The sequence below is a fragment of the Exophiala xenobiotica genome (genome assembly GCF_000835505.1).
Source record: "Exophiala xenobiotica strain CBS 118157 unplaced genomic scaffold supercont1.6, whole genome shotgun sequence".
In the NCBI taxonomy this organism is placed as follows: Eukaryota; Fungi; Ascomycota; class Eurotiomycetes; order Chaetothyriales; family Herpotrichiellaceae; genus Exophiala; species Exophiala xenobiotica.
This window is the reverse complement of record NW_013562489.1, coordinates 1,012,778-1,030,723: the sequence shown is the minus strand read 5'-3', so window position 1 is coordinate 1,030,723 and position 17,946 is coordinate 1,012,778. Positions and strand designations below refer to the sequence as shown.

Sequence of the window (17,946 nt, the reverse complement as noted above, 5' to 3'; positions counted from 1 at the left end):
TCAGAACGGTCGATACTACGGCAGAGTGAAGGGAGATGAATCAGTACGCGGTCGTCCCAGAGAAACCCGCTCTTCGCCCCTCGAATCCCTAGTTCTGTCAGCCATCGTTCATCCCTCGGACTTCGTATGGCGAATGTTGATTAGCAAGTGTATGAAAAGCGTTCCAGAAAGGCCAGTGTGGCATAGATATCACAGTATTTTGTTCTTTGAGATTGAAACCCGAGACCAACCCTCAGTCTTGTCTCTTCCATATCTTGCCGTCCCAGACGTCGCAACGCTATGCTCACATTTGAAAGCCTGTATCTGTTTGATTTGAGGACTTTTATTCATTCTCTAATACCCTTAGTTTCAGGAGTCTCCCTGTAGAAGCTAGCCACCAGGAACGCCAGTTCCAGCGCCTGCTTCTCATTCAACCTAGGATCACAAAAGGTAGTATAATTGAGGCTCAAGTCTTCCTCGGTCAGTCCCTCCGCCCCGCCAACACATTCAGTTACAGCTTCGCCAGTGAGCTCGAGATGCACGCCGCCAAGGTAACTGGACATGGACCGATGGATTGTCAAGGCTTGTTTCAACTCTGACAAGATGTCACTGAAACGCCGAGTTTTGAAAGTCGTCGTCCCGTTAGTGGTTTCCCCGTTGGTGCTGGGTGCTGTTACTGTCGCGTTGCGCCCGTTTCCGTGCATAGGATCGCACTGCCAGACCACGGTATCTCGGTGCGGCGAAGCCTGAACCGCGCGGATATGTCCTGGCAGATGTGCAGCAATCTTGTCGTGACCGTAGCGTGTGATCAAGACAATTTTGCCGACTTCATGGCTGGGGTTGAGGATGTCGAGCAGAGGCACCAGGTCAGCAGCTGGCATGCTCGGACCAACTTTGACACCAACCGGGTTTGCGACGCCTCTGAAGAACTCGACGTGTGAATGTGTCAGTTGACGTGTTCGGTCGCCGATCCAGATGAAGTGCGCAGAGGTGTCATAGTAGCCTTGAGTTGGGGGTAAGGGAGGTGGAAGTTGTGTAGGAAGAGAAGTTTTTCGGTGTTTGCTGGGCGAGAGACTTGTTTTTGAGGGGAGTGAAGGTGGAGGTGTGTTCGATGGGTGTTTGAACAAGCGAGTGAGGGATTGCTCGTATTCAAGTAGTAGGCCTTCATGTGACGTGAAGAGATCAACAGTCTCAAGACCGCCGCTAGTGTCAAGCCCTATCGTCCGCATCATCTCAAGAGTGTCTGTGATACGTTCTACGATAGCTTGGTAGTGGTCGCGGACCGTCGGATCGCGAACGTGCCCCAGACTCCAGTCCAGAGGGGCGTGAAGGTCGGCCAGACCGGACGACAGGGCGGCTCTTAGGTAGTTTTGTGTCGCTGCCGAATGGAAGTAGGCATCGACCAGCCTCTTCGGATCGGGTTCACGTGCAGCTGGGTCGGCCTCATAGCTGTTCAAAATGTCTCCTCGGAAACTGGCCATTGTGACACCATCGATTGTTTCCATGGGTGAAGAGCGCGGTTTCGCATATTGACCAGCCATACGGGCCACACGGACGACCTTCTTCTTCGCACCGTAGATCAGGACAAGGGACATCTGCAACAAGAGCTTAACTTTCGCTTCGATCATATCCTGGTTGCAGTAGTCGAAGAGTTCTGCACAGTCCCCACCCTGCAACAAGAAAGCGTTACCTGTCGCTACTTCCCGCAGCTCATTTTTCAGCTTGACGATTTCTCGTGGCGTTACCAGAGGTGGCAGTGTGTTGAGTTTGGTGACGGCTTGGTCGAAGGAGGCGGTGTCTTTGTATTCCACAGATTGAACAATGGGTCTACCTTTCCAGCTCGACGGTGTCCATGTGGCAGACGCGCCATTTTGGGCCATTATAACAAGTTCAATCGGCCAACGAATCCCTTCAGGACCCTGCTGTGCGGTGCAAGATCAGATGTCCAATATCGAATAGTCCTGGTATGGTCCAAGGCGGCAGATTGTGGCCGTGGTAACACTTGTGGCAAGCGGAGTGTCGGCCAGACACTATCCCAAGATGCTAAGTGAAATGGCTATGGCAGTGAATACCGAGTTCAATCAGTGAATTGTGCGCCGCCTTGTTGCTTGATGAAATTATGACTCGACTCTGCGGTTCAAGTTGTGAGCAAGAAAGTTTGATGTTGTTGCAGGCGCCATGCCCTTTTGGGACGATCTTCTGTGCCTTCGATTTGTTCCCTCTCATCAGCCAGGTGGTTCGTATTCTCATCTCCCTACACACACCTTCTTCCCTCCTTTGACACGTCCCACACGATGGCGGAACCAATACCCTCGGCGTCTACAGCCGCAGAGGCCGGCGATGATGAAGTTGCTCAGAACCTCCCTGCTAACGCCGAAGACCGCAAGGCCGCGGCTGCTCTTAATGCGTTGAACGCCGCCGAAATGTCACAGGAGAACGGAGAAACAGCCAACAAGAAGCCCTCGGCCGCACATCAGGAGGCATTGGGCAAGGCAATGTCGAGGCTCGAGATCGCAAGCGGTGTCAGCAAGAAGAAGGAGGACACTAAAAAGACCGAAGCGAAGAAAGAGATTGACACAAAGAAGAAGGTCAAGGTTGCTGCTGAGGACGTCAATTTCCTGGTGCGTGCGAAAGAGAACATGCGCGGAGTATATGGGACTGACGCGGTTGCAGGTCGAAGAGCTAGACCTCTCAAAGACGAAGGCTACAGAACTTTTACGCTCACATGACGGCAATGCGAACTTGGCTGTCAAGGCTTTCATAACACCACCTACAAAAGCATAGGAAGCCACCCCTTCTCGAGGATCAAAGTAAAGGGCGAGGGAAACACCAGCCGCCAGCCTGGTAGGATAGGTGTCCGGATCGAGGTCGTGTTACCAGGCTGGGTGAGAAGCGTCGTGCGTCGTGCGTCGTGCGTCCGAACTACGGCGCAGGCTGCTTCTGCGCTGCCCAGTCTTCCTCCCGCCATGAGGTTTCCATGACCATCCAGCCTGCGTGGTACGATTTGGTCACCTGGTTGCGCCGGCACGCCAGCATGCAACAGCGAAGGAACTGCGAAGCCTACACCCTGTTCTTCACGGAGACTATGGAAGGCAGCAGCAGGGTGGCTCTCGACGCAGATTGGGATCACCCCTCGTTACCTTCTGGAGCCATATTGACTGAATCACTCAACGCTTATAAGAGTGGTATGGTTGCAAGGAGCGACCTGCCGTTGGCAAGGTGCACCTCGAGCGGTGAACAATTGCCGCTTCCTTGTTATATGCTCGGCCGAGATTTCGAGCTCCGCTTTCTTTGCAGCGGCTGGCTCATCTTCGGCTTATAGCTTTCGAAATGTGTAAAAGTTGCTGACAATCTATGCATGTGCCCAACACTGATCCCACTTACCGTGTCTGAAGCCAATAGAATGTTTACATAGACGTGCCGTGCATGAGAAGCCGGTGCTTGCACATGAGGAGCTGTCCCGGAGAAGTGTATGATGGCACCCATGGAGTTGTCTTGGCACGCCAGACGACTTCATGATATAATGTGACTTCATCCACCAATTGATGGCTGAAATAAAGCTTTAGACACAGTCAAAACAAGACAGAAACAGGCCGATACTCCTAACAGTCACACCGTTCACATTAACCAGAACCTCGAGGAATCATCAACAGCTACGAACCTTGGAAGCGATGGGTGTGCAGGAGTGGACGGTGAAGGAGGTCAATAAATACCTTCAGCCTTGTTTTCTGATGGAGAAAAGCTAAACACCACCACCTCAGGCATATTACCCTTCAAAATGCAGTCTCGGTGAAGGACCCTACTATACTCCCGAACGACATGAGCTTCGATATATGGTCAGTCTCTTCGGGTGTCTGATCCTTATCACACACACCAGCATATCTGACTCGTCCAAACACAGGACATCAACAATAAGAAACTGTTCATCATTGACCTGAACAGAGGTCCGGACTCGGTCAAGATCATTGACACGAAGATGGCCATCGGCGTTACCGCGAACATCGAAGGTGTCGACTCGTCAGAGGTCATCTTGGCAGGCGCAAAGGACGGCGTCACCAAGTTCAATCTGAAGACTGGAGAGCATGAATACGTCGCCAAATACTGGACTGGCCCGAATGCCGAAGACAAGACGAGAAGGTGAGACTCCCACAACGCTCCGTGCCCTTGAAGGGCAGTCGCTCACGTAAATTCTTCCAGAATGCGATCGAACGACGGTGCTGTGGACACACAGGGACGATTCTGGGTGGAAGCCTTCGTTGACCCTGAGATTGCTGAACTCACCGAGGAAGGTTGCCTGTTCCGACTCGACCACGACGGTACGTTACGTACGATGCACGAGAACATGACGATTCCAAACGGTATCACCTGGAATGCGAACGACAACACCATGTTCCTCACGGACTCGCCGCGAGGTGACGTGTTCGAGTTCGACTACGACCCCAAGACCGGAGATATTTCCAACAAGAGGGTCTTCTTCCACCTCGACGAAGAAGGTGTCAACCCCGACGGTCACGCCATGGATGTCGAAGGCAACATTTGGCATGCCTGCTACGGTGGCTCGAAGGTCATCCGCATCTCGCCTCAAGGAGAAATTACCGGAGTCATTCATCTGCCAACACGTAACATCACTTGTCCTACATTTGCTGGGACGGAGCTCTTCATCACTAGTGCGAAGGAGGCCGAGCCAGAAAAGTTTCCCGAATCGGCCAAATTTGCTGGAAATTTGTTCAAGGTGGATGTCGGTATCAAAGGTATGCCGAAATACAAATACCGGCTCGCTTGAATTAACATCGCTTCTTCGTATCCTTCTAGAAGGAGAACGAGCGATGGGCTGGGCGAAATGAATTATTGAAAAACCCAAATACTTCTTGTCCAGTGTCCAACGAGATGTCGACGTCAACCCTAGTCGGAGGGTGAAGCATTACCTTTTCTGTCACTCCAGTAATCTCGCGGATATGACAAGTGCCTGGCTTGTGCTTCGCTTCTGACCCTCAAGGATGTTTTCTAGTGTAGGGCTGCGCCTCGACAAGGCTCCCTCGCCCTGGTCACAAGTAATCTGTGTGGAGGAAGCAAAAGACTGGTGTCCTAACGGACCGGACAGTCGTCATCACATCAACAAGCGAGAAACAACTTCTGCGTCGGCAATAACAAATTTAGAGTCGAGTTGTGATTCAGTAGAGTTATTGGTTGACTTTGGCCGGCATTCAAATACCTCAATTTCTCAAAAAGGACCTTCGATATGTTCTGGGACGCGGAACAAGCTCTCCCGGGCTAGCATGGAACAACATTGGTTTCTCGAAGACGGTCGGCGAGAGCGCAGCCTACTATAGTATTGTGTTAGCGAAATTTCGTGACTGTCCTGGGTAATTAGTATCAACTTGTGTACACTGCTCCGTGCGCCATTCTGCTGGTGTCACTGTAATCCGGGCTCTGGCCGTGATTGACGACAGCAATGAATCAATGAATGCAGGAACTACCCCGTTTCAGGCTTTCAAATAGCTTGACCGATGCAAGACCGTTGCCTCCCCAATGAGTGGCTCCAAGTTTATGGTCGATTGGGGTCCTCTCGAGGTCTCGCTTACAAGGTTGTGCACTCTCACTGGGTTCCATTGTTTGGGGATTGTCGGCTTGATCGGCAACGAGGACAGGATGGTGAAATTCCAGAGAAACAGCCGAAGTGTCGAGTCGACGCGGTAGTCGTACGAGTAGGGATACAATCTCGACAAACATGACTTTGTAAGCGAAGATGAATCATCCTTGTCGGTTCCGATAATATCATAGTACATGGTATGATCTTGCTGCTCGGGGCGGCGTACTTGTAGGTGTTGAGGCTCGAAGAAGGTGCGACATTGACTGATGGAGATCCCACTTGGCACTCGCTCGCTTAGCCCCAGGTACTTGTGCTCCGTATCTCGAAAACTTGCACTTGATCGACATCATCACCGCCCTACCGTGAATGTCCAATTTGAGCATCCGCAATTTGCTTTGACGAGGTTGTGCTCAGCGTAAGTGGTAACCTCACAATCATCGAGGGCTCTTCCCCATCCAGCGTGGTCGGAAATCAATGTGCTTTCAGTGGCCCCATTAGGCATCTGCAAGCTCTGCCCCTGCTTCGAAATGCAAGGATCCTTGCAGTGGCCCCATCACATCCTCCAGTGGACACTAACTCAAGCTAAGTCCACAGCCCACCCATGCGTCATATTGACGATGACCCTAGTGCCCCTGAAGGCTGACACCAGGGTTGTAGGGAGGGTGGAGGGGTCGAATATACGATACGATTTCCACGTGGCTAGACCTTTCCTGATGAATCTTTTAACGAGCTCGTACATGTCGAGGCCATTTCTTGCAAACATGCCTGGTCCTCAGTCATCTCCAGCTGTAATCTCACATCTCACAGCGGGTATCGGTTCGCTCGCTAGACATCAGTAATCCGTAAGCAGAAACAAAGTAGCAGCCACAACTCACAGATTGTCGTGGCCTCTGACTCTAGCGAGGGATCCTTGAAACCCATCGGTCATCAGCTAGCTCATCCATCCCGTGCATGTGGACTCCTTCGAAAAGTTCTCTAGAACATTGACATGTCCAATACTAAGTTCCTCGGTGAAGGGCGACTTATACCATTTTGAAGATTTTGGCCGGCGCGGGTGCGAATCATGGCTCGCCGCACGTCACCCACTGCGAGAAAGCTGAGCGTGGTCTTGGGCTTTAGTGCTCGATCAGCGTTGCACCATACTATTACGAGTACGAGTACTCGTAGTAAACAATGATGTCGGATGAGACTGGGAATATCCCGTAAAGCAGGACCAGTCCCATGATATGGATGAGGTCAGTCGCCTAAGAATCTGGCACTCCACAAGCCCGTGATGTAGATGACGTTCAGAGTACCTCGTAGGAAGCTGATCACAACCTCTATCATTTTGATATGAGAAAGTGGCCCTTTGACGCCATCTCCGGCGCAGGTTGAGGCCTTACCGTGGAGATTTGAGCCGATGGTTTCCATCAAGAATACTCAAGCCAAGGACCATTATGGTATAGTCGATAAAGATGCTTTGACGGCGTGCTTCATCCATCAAATCATGCAGAGTGTTGTCGATCCGCAGTCACATACACAGTATCCTCTCGCAGAGCTAGGATCAGATTTCCCGCGGCATCGCTAATCGAATGTCCGAGCCGCTTCAAAGCGAGAGGTTGACTTTAGTTACTGTGAGCAGCCCGGCTGGGGAGTGGAAATCTTCCGCTGTGAGAGGGTGATCTCTTCATGCCTTTACCGGCTTTCACTTCCGGAAGAGACCTCTGGTAGACAATCTTGCGTGAACACAGGACTACGAGTACACATCAGAAAATATAGGACGCTCTGGTCGTTGACGATACCTGAAATGGATTTAGGTCTGAGAATACCAGTACGCAGGTAGTCTCACAGTCGATCTTATCGTCAGGGAAAGATACTTGAAGGGTCTTTGGTGGAACCTCAAATTGGCGAGATACTTGATGCTTCCACACACTTGATGGACGTAAGAAAGGTAGATCCCGATACAGTATCACGACCGAGGTTGGGCGCGTCATGTAAACATGGCGTCGGACTCAACCTCGAAGTTTGGAACAGCGTGGTTGTATGAGTAGTAGGTGCTGCCAACGAGCCGCGACAGTCATGTCCCTTGACTCAGGAATTGACATTGTCGACGGGAATTCCGCTAGAAGGAAATGCGCCGTTCCTGTGCAGCGTCGCACAAGTAGCACGACTACGCTTGTCGCGCGTCAGGACCAGATGCATCCTTGTCAGTCTTCCAACCTGCAATCTATGTCAAGGACGTCCCTAACATCCCAAATCAGTCCTTCATCGCTTCATTACGCGTCTGGCAACGATATGGCCGAAACTCATCACTGGCAACCTCAGAACCATCACTCGAGCTGCAGTGTCGATGTACCTCGAACAAACACGTGTCATGCCATCGTCCGCAGTAGGAATCAGCTACTGCGCTGCTGACTGGACATGCTGCGTCCGCGGGCACGCGTATCGTTTTTTGAAGGGACCAGGACACCGGCACGATCGCTAGGCTGCTTGTTGCTGAAACTACAGGACTTGTACTAACTAATATCGTAGTAAGTACGGAGTATGGAGTACAGATACCATAGTAACTACCCTGCACGCAACCCTGGAAGGATATGATCGCCGCGATCCTCCGAGGCGGCCGTGGCACCGGCAGAGCTGCTGCTTAATTATTCGAACCGGTGGATTGGTCTACTGTACTGGATACGAGCCACTGACGATTCACTCCAGCTGGATTATTGTTGCACGGAAAAGCTAAACGAAGAACGTCACCAAATATACATGGTAAGTTTTCTCCATTGGGCCACGATCGTGGGCTGCAGTGGCTGCTTCACCACGACAGTACTGTGATACAAGAGGAGATGCCCCGTTTGTCTGGATCAGGAACCTTGAAAGCTTCTTCAAGGCCTGTACCTACAGCATCCGATCGTCAAGGAGTGGTCCTAACGGCCCAAGTATGCGATTCAGGGAGCTCTGAATCGGCGTGGCAGAGCAGATCGCACGAAATCATGAAATTTCCAAGCTTCATTTCCACCTTCATCGCCCAAACACATCAGAATGAAATGTGCAATCAAAGGAAATAGTAAATGTGACTTTCATCACGGTCGTTGCATCACGGCCCCTTCGTCACTCGGCCAGGGTTGGGACAAATTAGGAATTCAGGAATCCCAAAAAGAGAAGCGTCGCCTTTGCATTGGATTCTGAAGGATCCTCTGATGCCTGATCCCAGGCGAGATGGCAGCGGGACCATGACCCAATAACACGGACGATTGTGAACTACCCTAAGGAGCTCTCCGGCCTAAGGGACCTCTTCCACCTCTGGGTCTCTTCGACGAGCTACGAAATTTCTTCACTCGTTGTGGGTGACTGGGGTCTTGCAAGCCGACAGTCGGGTCAGGCTAACTGGAAGCAGACGCTAATGCAGCTTCTTTGTTAGCCTCCATGCCTGACATGGCTGCATGGTAGACTTTCGGGCCCCCTGGTCGTGTCAAAATGCCACTGTGCCGCCCGCGCCGCCTCACACCCAAACCGAGCATGCAATGGCGGATACTCTGGAGAGCCACCCACTTTCCTTTGGACCAGTCTGCATGCAGACCACTCACCCTTCCCAGGCCTTGGGGACTTCGTGCCGTTAAGCACACCGATCCATGCATTCATAGGCTACCCGTATCAGTCGCAACCTCTTCCTCTACCCCTGGAGCTTTCCTGCTCGAGGACTCGTTCCTTCGGCGTGCAAGCCCTGAAATAACTCATGACCACGCACCACGCCTGATTGACAGCTACCACACCCGCGAGGGCAGCGGCGGAACGCCACATCACCGCCATGCCGAGCTGGGCTGCGCTATCATGTTGATGCCCAGTTGCTGCCAGCATCCCGCTGGACTGGTGTCATTAGCCCGCGCTTTTCAAAGGATGCTCGGCCGATGAGCTAGTTCTCCTAGCTCCCCGTTTTCTGTTCGAACGTCGAAATCTGATCACCGGTGTCTCGTTCCTCATCCACCCGTTGCTTGCATGATCGTTTGTACCGCTGCTGGTGACGGCGCGACCCACTTCCCTGACCCTGCTCCTGGTCCACCGATGGATTCCTGCTTGCCGGCGTTGGGCCAAAAGGTCCCTGTCTCAAGCACCGCTCAGATCATGACGAAGCAAAGCTGGTCCAACGCTAGAAGCCTGGAAGCATCTCTCCTTCACCTCCAGCAAAATGGTGCTTCCCGCTTCCCCGTCCTAGGAATTGCTGCGGGCCATCAAGTCCTTGTACCTCTGCTTACTCCGACAGTACAATGAAATATTACGAGCTGACCTCAGGCTAGCTTGCTGAAACTATCAGTTTCCTTCCCATCTACGCCATCACCACTCCTGGTCTGCCTGACCTCAATTTGCGATTTGCGAACGGACCTCTCAGGACTAGGGTTCTCGTCTGATGAATCTCATTTGCTGCCTTTTCCACATCAAGAGCGAATTATCAGAGGACCCTCGCAAGCGCTAGAACGCTTGCGCAGATGCTTCTAGTCTGGGAACGCGCAATCTGCGTTCCGAATTCTTGTTCCCTCTTGTACCCCTCGTCTGACTGCCTCGACATCTAAAAGTCGTTCTGTGAGTCGGCCACCTGGAATTACGACTCCTCCTCTCTGACCGGCAGCAGCATATTAAGCCATCCACCCTGGCTACCCTCGGCGTCAGAATCTCCCCTCTTTCCCAATATCCCAGATCACCTCCAAATCCTGGCTACTACCACCAAGCTTGGAAATACAAGTCTGGCAACACCCAGTCGCAGGCAGCCGCAGAACCTCCAGACTGGCGGAGGGAGGGAAGCGGAGGAGCGCCGCAGGAGGATCATCCATGGTCGCGACTGGGGCACCAGCCGCACGAGGAGGCTCATAGGTACATGTCACGAACTTCCCCAACAGACCGGGCACCGAATACCTCTTCCGGCTTTCCAGGAACGTACGTTCCTGCAGCGCAGACCTCCGGTCCAGGTGGAGATTCTTCCAGACCGAGCACGGCGAGTGTAGCTAGGACTGAGGCTCATGGCAGCTACGAGGGAACCAGTTATGGGAGACAAGCGGCGGATTTCAATACTGGGGATGGTTCACGTCGACCTTCGGCAGAATCGACAATTCAGACACCTTCTCGGGTGTTTGGGATGCACAACATCTTGAACCCGCAAACAGAACCAGAGGGGCAGCCTCTAGGAGCCACATCGATCGGTCAGCCCCAAATGAGCATTATACCGGGCCCTTCTGAAGCATCGCCTCGGATTCGAAAGCGCATAGACCTAAGATCACCGCCACAGGAACATTCTCAATCAAGCCGTGCTCGTATCGGGAGGCGTGTGCTTACACCCAGATCACCTGCCGTCCGTGCTGCAAGCCTTGGGGCTCGAAGAAATCCTACCTTCCATTCCACCATACAGCCTCTCCAGCCGATTCCGGGGCCCGGTCGCACGTACACTGCTGAACCTGGACCTTACCGATCTTCAGAAATTCCCCCGCTTCCGTCTTTGGCGATTGCAACAGGGCCCAATGTGCCCAATCTTGCGCCGCTCGAGCCAAGCAGTCAGACTCGATCTGCGCCCGTGCCCGGAAGCCCTCCACAAGGTTCCGAACCTTCGACGACGCATCCAGCCGATCGACCTGGACCGGGCCACCCGACATATCCTAGGTACGAACAGCCTTCGCCGATGTTCCGCTACGGCCCAGGCCAACCGTTATCTCAGCCTTCGTCTGCGCACAGGGGTCTACCACCTGGCGTGCTAGGTGGATTCGGTAACGAACATCAAATGCACGGGCCTCATGAAGGCTACCAGTTGGGGCCAACATCAATGAATCTGACGTTGGACACGGACCAGGGACCCATGGTTCTGCCTGTGGAATTGGACCTGCAACAAGCCTCGCGGGTAGCCGACGAAAAGAGAAAACGCAACGCCGGCGCATCAGCTCGGTTTCGAGCGCGGAGGAAGGAGAAGGAGAAGGAAGCGTCTCATACCATCTCAGGGTTACAGCAGGAGCTTAGGGACTTGATGGAAGACCGAGACTATTATCTTGCAGAACGAGACTATTTCCGCGACCTCGCCGCTCGACATGGCGCCTCTACGCAGCTGTTACAGCGACCTCCTTCACCTCGGCAGCGACGACCAGCAGTGGCTGCGTCGGTGGGACCGGCCCCAACAAGCGGTGCAAGTTCAGATCCCCAGTTTAGTTCCGAAGAGTCGTATCGTGAACATCACGAGGCCGCTTCTTCCGCTCAGCGCCGCCGAACAGGTGACTATCAACCAGCCTTTTTGGCCACGCAGACTCAGTCACCCGCTCTATCTACTTACAGTGCCGGATTCCCTCCTCAACCGCCCATGCCGCTTCCTCCGCCTACGACCACGGGGCCGTACGCACCGGCGAGATCACTGCCTCCGGGACCACCTGCTCCGTCCATCACAAGATCGCAATCCTACGACCCTTTCCGCCGAGACCCTTACGATCGAACTTGGAGTTCCGGCCGGTAATCCGCACGGTGATGTGAGAGCTGACCGCACATTTCTTTCCTATCCGAAATGACTATCCTAGAGAGACGACTATGAGGGCAACCTCAGACGCAGCATCCAATGTTTTGTATGATGGACATGATTATGAATGAGCCGATACTCAAAACGGATGCTCAACTGTCGTCACAAGGAGCGCTATACTACAGCTCCTTTTCGAACAGATTGGGAGACGACTACAACGTTGAGAATACTCTTCTTGACTAATATCCTATTTTCCTTTTGTTATTTTCAGCATATTGCATGTGCGAGATACCCCTGGCCGATTTTCACTTCCTGATATAATGCTTTGTTTGATTTTTGGCGATTTTGGATATAGCAATAGAAGAAGTGAGGGAAACGCAGTAGCAGGCACTGCAGCGAGGACACTGGACGATTTCCTTTGCACATGGGCTGACGGCATTGAATCACCAGACGGATGGTGGCTGTACAATGGTACTAGGATATGTATCCACGAGAGATGACCCCAATGCATCATATATTGAGCTACATCTATCTACATACCATTGACGTGTGCAGCTCTGTGCCGGTTCCTTTCTCAAGGCCTCACATGTGGCGACGGCCTTGCGCCTTCGATGCTGACGAGCAATCGCGAGGGCGTGGAATTTGACCTTGGCGACAATACGGGTAAGGGCAAGCAGACGCCACCCGCGGTTGCTTTTGGAATCTGTCTCGAAAGGGCATCTGCAAAAAACACGCAAGCGAGATGATCCACGATTTTGACAACCTTTTTTCACATCCCAGCCACACCTGAAGATGTTCAAGAAAAATGCTCTAGCCGAAGCGATGGACTAGACAATGAGCTAACATTTGGCGATACCCACCGGTCTACCAAAAGTGTCATGGAAGCGGGTAGTATCCAGGCAGAATCAGACCAGAAAAATCAACCACAAAGGCCAGGTACGTACCAATCATGGAGGAATACGGAGTACGTTCTTTTGATTTGTTCTTGGTCAGATTTTTGACTTGCACGTTTGACCTGGAAGAGCTATTCGTGCAGCAAAGAGACCTACTTTTGTGGCGAGATGGCCTCCAGTACTCTCGTATCCCGTACATCCTTGGGGGCTGGATGGCGATAAAATCATCACGAGACCAGGGTACGTACCTTAGCCCTCTCATCGGCTGGCATGACCACTCTGAAACTTGCGGAAATCGAGCTCCAGACTACACCCAAAGGGCTTACTGTGCTACGTACGCCGTACATTTGGGAGGCTTGCACTACTCCCGTACCTTCCAATCGATGCCAAAGGTAGCTGGCCAGGACGGCAATTTGTCCTCTCGGTGCCGCCTTGGGCTTTCACCAAGCCTGGCGGTGGTTGGCCAGGGATCATGGGTCTTGGGGCCACGAGGTGGAGTTCCACCCAGCTCCGAGATCCAAATTAATGCACGGTAGATCAAAGCGAGCAATCAACAGTCGAGACGTACGGCGTGCGGTAGGGCTTCCAAAATTGGTCATGTGTGACTGTACATGTGAGGAAACGATCCGCAGGTGAATACTGTGAGACATGGTCCTGAAAGTCCAAGATGTCTGGGATGGAGGATTGAGAAGCGACTTGCTGCATATGGGCATTCGCGAGACGGCTCCAGGAAGGGAAAGCTCCCGACATGGGTGACGCGGGTAAATTCTCCGGGGCTCGCTAGGCGCAATTGGTCGCAGTGGAAGTTGGGCAGCAAAAGTTGGTTGCTGGACGTTTCTTTCTTCTGACGCGATCCTCCTACCGAAGTTCCAGAGACATTCAGAACGAGGTAGGATGGGAGGCGGAGGAGGAGGAGGAGGAGGGAGGGAGGGTCGACATCGGTGACGGATGCAGGATCAGTTTCAGTTGCTCATCAGGCAGGGATCCTTGTGGCGGCTGGTTCTGCTGCACGACGGCCCAAGATGCGCAACAGCCCGGCTAACGAAGAGAACTACTTCTTGCATTGCATTGCATTGCATTGCATACCTTATGTGGGCGGCAGCAGGGATCACAAGGTCAAAGCTATACACCCTCGAAATCGCAGACACGTGGGCAAGAACGATGCATCCACAGGACTACCCCGTCTTGCTTGAGGCCTGCCACCGCTGAATTGATAACGATATATATTGCTTTTTGGAAGCAAATCCTTATAAATGTGTGATTCAACCCAAGGTCTTGCGCGGGATGAAGGCGCAACGAAAGAGCCGGATGACATATCGCCTCCGCGCTTCACCCCAAACTACCGAAGCAGACTACTGGCCATACTCCAATGGCAGCTGTCGACGTAAAGTGACAGGGAAGATGGAGCGGTGATGACGCGTGACCACGAGCAGATGGAACTGCAGGCAACTCGAATCGACGGGGGCGTCATGGGGGATGTTTCTTGCTTGCATGCGGTCAGCTCAAGCCGGATCGCTACTCGGGGAGTTAGTCAGACGCCCCTTGCTTTCTGGATGCATCATTATGCATCTTTCACACTTCTCTTTTGCCTTCCCCCTGCCTGCATCGCACTTGCATAAGTGTGTGGTTGCAGTCACAGTGAGGCAACCTCTCGAGAAGCGTTCCGTCCCTCCAACACCTGCAGCCTGCAGGATAAAAAGCCGTGGGCGGAGACAACTCGTTGTGCACAGCCCAGAGACACCTGTCAATACGGTACGAGTACCTGCAAGGGCGGTAGTGGTCCTGAGATCCGCTGGAACTGTACCAGGGCGACACGTGGCAGCCGTTCCCAGTGCCACTGCAGGACAATTTGAGGTGTTCATCGTTGATGCAAGTTGCAAGTTCAAGTTCAGATGTGCGAAAAACAGGGAACTGTTTGCTATCGCTACCATATGGCGACATCGCAATCGTCTTGCATGCAGGTGATGACACAAATGTGAGAAACCCTGGTAGGTGCCTGGTTCTGTTGCCAGGTTCTGTTGCCAGGTTCTGTTGCCAGGTTCTGTTGCCAGTGATGCCAGTGACGAACAGGCATTTGGGGACTTCTAGGCACCCCGCAGCGCCTGGAGCGCCGAACAGAGGAAGTCTCGCTACCCCCCAAGCAGCACGCAGAAAAGCAGAGGACCCCCGGCAGCATAACATCATCGAGTATCTTCTGGTATGATTTGATTTTGTCTCCTCCGTATACGGAGTAGACTATCTGGAATTGTGGGAATTTGACAGGCCTTTTGGCCGCATCCATTACTGCTCGAAGATACACTTGCGACTCACGACATACAGCAGGTTCTCCGCCAGTCAGTCGCATATTATCCCGGCGTTCGTACTCCAGAGCCAGTCTCGGCAAAATGCTACGAAGCTCTTGGAGCAAGAATGGCCTCGACATAACTCAGGTAAGTAAGGTAGCTTCATAGCAATCTGAGTTCTGGAGTATTTCAACTGCAGCTGAGAGTGCTACACACTTAATATACTCCCATCAGCCCAAGGCAAGCAGGTAGTACTGTATCTAGCCTCGTCGATAGTACAAGCATATGACTATTGACCGCCTCTCACTTTTTTGTGACTTAGGACTCAGTTGTACCTTCTTTACTGCCTACAATGTACATATCTCTTTGCAAATCAGCTAGGACAAAGTGACAAGGTCAATTCACAAGTGAAAGAATGGTGAACTACATCGTTGGCTCCTCATTGTTTGGGATCAAGTGCTTGCATAAGGCTGCCAAGCCCTGCCTCTCCGCTTCTCCAAATCCTTACTGTTATATACGTAGTCTCCGAATTTCTTTACGCGACGCGTCTCTCCATCTACCGTTGCATTCGATCTGAATCAGTTTTCACCATTAGCTGTCAGCTGTCAGCAGCTACAGCCAGTGTTGATCACCACGATCATCTGATTACTGTCAAATTTGTTCCTTCCTCATACTCTATACCGAGTTCACCTCTGACGTGTCCCCTAACATGGCACCAACCAAGAAACGCAAGGCTGCGGGCGAGGCAAGCACAACTCCCAAGAAAGTTCGCATTGGAGAAACACTAGATATACCAGATGTTTCTTCTACTGGCCGTCCCAAGAGAGCATCCGTTGGCGAGCCACAGTACAATTTCAAACGCACCACCACTCCGAAAGAGGTATCACATCCCCAGGTCCTAAAAGCTGAAGGCGAAGTGAAGAGACGTGGTCGGCCTCCAAAGAATTCCACTACACCTGTGCCCGTAACAAGCACAGAGGACGAGCCTAAGCCCGTGGTCCGGAAGCGAGGAAGACCGCCAAAGAATGCTACAAAGCCTACCGCTACAAAGAAAGAAGCGACTCCTCAGAAATCTGCTCTGAAAAATGGTACGTCTTATCCAACCTGAATACCTGATGTCTTTCTTGCGTTTTAAAAGAGGGAGACAACTAATGACTCTTTGCCCAGGTACGAAACCTTCTCCCGCAATCCAAGTCTCAGCAAGAAGCGCACGTTCAGCGATCCGACAAGATGAGAACGCGAAACCTGCCCCGGCAAAGCGAGGCCGAAAGCCTAAAGCCGCTACTACTACCACAACAGCTTCTGCTCCTACCTCTGATTCCGAAGACGGCCTCAACGGTGACACAACAGTGGGAAGTCTCGGTATGGACACCAACGCAAAAACAGAAGACGTAGAAGCAATCGATCATGACATTCAATACTGGTTGATGAAGGCCGAACCGCAATCTCGCATCGAAAAGGGCGTCGATGTTAAGTTCTCCATTGATGATCTTGCCGCCAAGGTCGAACCCGAGGGATGGGATGGTAAATGCAAACAATCTGAGACGAGAGGACACTACGCTGATCATGTATAGGTGTCCGCAACCCTGCCGCAAGGAACAACATGCGAGCCATGCGAAAGGGCGATCTGGCATTTTTCTATCACTCCAATTGCCCCAACCCTGGCATCGCCGGAGTCATGCGTATTGTCGCCGAGCACAGCACTGATGAAAGCGCCTTTGATCCTGACCACCCTTACTATGATCCTAAATCCGACCCGCAGAAGCCAAAGTGGGAGTTGGTGCATGTGGAGTTCGTCAAGAAATTCGATAAGTTCATTTCGTTGAAAGAACTCAAATCATTCGCTCAGCGTGGGGGTGCTTTGGAAAACATGCAGATGCTCAAGCAAGGCCGACTGAGTGTATCGGCAGTTTCGGCTAGCGAATGGAGATTCATTCTCGGAGTGGCTGGAGAACCGGCTACACTGGGCCATGGCACGGCAAAAGATGGATACGAGTCTGATGTCGATGGTGAAGGCGAGGAGACGGCTGCTGAGGGTGACGCCGGAGCCGCCATCGAGAGGAACTACGAAGACCTGGTCGACGATGCTGCTGCTGATGAAGGTAAAATCGAGACTGGTGCCAAACGTGCTCGGCCTCCTGTCGTTGCCGGAAAGGGTCAGCAAAGTGATTCGGACGAAGAGGTGGTCCTTGGACTCGCCATGGTTGCTGCTGCTACCACGACCGGTTTAATTCCCAACGGTAGCTACGACGATAACAGCTTTGGCGCTGTCTCGGCGGATCATGGCTTCTAGGCGGCATAGGTTGGTCGTCAGTGAGACGGAGCAGAGGTTCACCTGAAAGCGGTGCCGTAAGGCTCGAGAGATAATGTTTGAAGATGCTCCCAGGTGAAGGCCGACGGTGATTTCTGTGAACATGAGGGCATTTCCTTTTGCTGTTGAGAAGGAGGACCATACTACGACTGACCAATGGCAAGGTCTTTGAAGCTGTGGGTGCCAGTACATTAGGTCCAGCTTTGCATGCAGAAGCAATGCACATACAGAAGAATGTCGGTGTCGATAGTCATGGACTCTCGATTCAAACTGCGTTCGTTCCTATGATGACCTAATCGGCTGATGGTCGTCTAATTGAATTCCACTTCATCGTTTTGACGTAAAATCCGGGGAATTTTCCAGCCAGCAGAGACTCTTCCTCGTGTTGTTCCCATTTCGATCGCTTGCCGAGCGGGCTATATAAGTGCATTATTGGG

The 17,946-nt window shown here is 52.4% G+C and overlaps 5 protein-coding genes across 6 annotated transcripts; 4 read left to right on the top strand and 1 right to left on the bottom strand.

The window, feature by feature from the left end:
• Positions 1–110: 110 nt before the first annotated feature.
• Positions 111–2,087, bottom strand: PV05_09679 (uncharacterized protein). The gene has a single exon (XM_013456032.1). It carries the CDS (start codon positions 1,857–1,859, stop codon positions 327–329), a length of 1,533 nt encoding a protein of 510 aa, XP_013311486.1. The 5' UTR covers positions 1,860–2,087; the 3' UTR covers positions 111–326.
• A 151-nt stretch (positions 2,088–2,238) lies between these two features.
• PV05_09678 (uncharacterized protein) lies at positions 2,239–3,483 on the top strand. The gene is made up of 2 exons (XM_013456031.1): positions 2,239–2,600; positions 2,653–3,483. The coding sequence occupies exons 1-2, from the start codon at positions 2,274–2,276 to the stop codon at positions 2,761–2,763; spliced, it is 438 nt and encodes a 145-aa protein (XP_013311485.1). The 5' UTR covers positions 2,239–2,273; the 3' UTR covers positions 2,764–3,483.
• A 51-nt stretch (positions 3,484–3,534) lies between these two features.
• Positions 3,535–4,841, top strand: PV05_09677. Of its 2 annotated transcripts, XM_013456030.1 has the most exons (4): positions 3,535–3,680; positions 3,741–3,815; positions 3,881–4,116; positions 4,177–4,841. In XM_013456030.1, exons 1-4 carry the CDS (start codon positions 3,651–3,653, stop codon positions 4,760–4,762), a joined length of 927 nt encoding a protein of 308 aa, XP_013311484.1. In that variant the 5' UTR covers positions 3,535–3,650; the 3' UTR covers positions 4,763–4,841. The 2 variants fall into 2 exon arrangements, with proteins under 2 accessions (XP_013311484.1, XP_013311483.1); XM_013456029.1 differs by lacking the exon at positions 3,535–3,680 and having other exon boundaries at positions 3,717–3,815.
• Positions 4,842–9,426: 4,585 nt separating this feature from the next.
• PV05_09676 (uncharacterized protein) lies at positions 9,427–12,573 on the top strand. The gene is made up of 2 exons (XM_013456028.1): positions 9,427–10,120; positions 10,170–12,573. The coding sequence occupies exon 2, from the start codon at positions 10,413–10,415 to the stop codon at positions 12,021–12,023; it is 1,611 nt and encodes a 536-aa protein (XP_013311482.1). The 5' UTR covers positions 9,427–10,120; positions 10,170–10,412; the 3' UTR covers positions 12,024–12,573.
• A 3,179-nt stretch (positions 12,574–15,752) lies between these two features.
• PV05_09675 (uncharacterized protein) lies at positions 15,753–17,782 on the top strand. The gene is made up of 3 exons (XM_013456027.1): positions 15,753–16,286; positions 16,366–16,722; positions 16,773–17,782. Exons 1-3 carry the CDS (start codon positions 15,908–15,910, stop codon positions 17,489–17,491), a joined length of 1,455 nt encoding a protein of 484 aa, XP_013311481.1. The 5' UTR covers positions 15,753–15,907; the 3' UTR covers positions 17,492–17,782.
• The last annotated feature ends 164 nt before the right edge of the window (positions 17,783–17,946 follow it).

What these genes read in the sequence shown, in the direction of transcription:
- PV05_09679 (XM_013456032.1), bottom strand. Translation starts at nt 1,859, where the DNA reads ATGGCCCAAAATGGCGCGTCTGCCACATGGACACCGTCGAGCTGGAAA.
- PV05_09678 (XM_013456031.1), top strand. Translation starts at nt 2,274, where the DNA reads ATGGCGGAACCAATACCCTCGGCGTCTACAGCCGCAGAGGCCGGCGAT. An exon ending in CTGAGGACGTCAATTTCCTG is followed by an intron (nt 2,601 to 2,652) that starts GTGCGTGCGAAA and finishes ACGCGGTTGCAG; the next exon opens with GTCGAAGAGCTAGACCTCTC.
- PV05_09677 (XM_013456030.1), top strand. Translation starts at nt 3,651, where the DNA reads ATGGGTGTGCAGGAGTGGACGGTGAAGGAG. An exon ending in AGGAGTGGACGGTGAAGGAG is followed by an intron (nt 3,681 to 3,740) that starts GTCAATAAATAC and finishes CCACCACCTCAG; the next exon opens with GCATATTACCCTTCAAAATG. An exon ending in GACATGAGCTTCGATATATG is followed by an intron (nt 3,816 to 3,880) that starts GTCAGTCTCTTC and finishes GTCCAAACACAG; the next exon opens with GACATCAACAATAAGAAACT.
- PV05_09676 (XM_013456028.1), top strand. Translation starts at nt 10,413, where the DNA reads ATGTCACGAACTTCCCCAACAGACCGGGCACCGAATACCTCTTCCGGC.
- PV05_09675 (XM_013456027.1), top strand. Translation starts at nt 15,908, where the DNA reads ATGGCACCAACCAAGAAACGCAAGGCTGCGGGCGAGGCAAGCACAACT. An exon ending in GAAATCTGCTCTGAAAAATG is followed by an intron (nt 16,287 to 16,365) that starts GTACGTCTTATC and finishes CTCTTTGCCCAG; the next exon opens with GTACGAAACCTTCTCCCGCA. An exon ending in CGAACCCGAGGGATGGGATG is followed by an intron (nt 16,723 to 16,772) that starts GTAAATGCAAAC and finishes GATCATGTATAG; the next exon opens with GTGTCCGCAACCCTGCCGCA.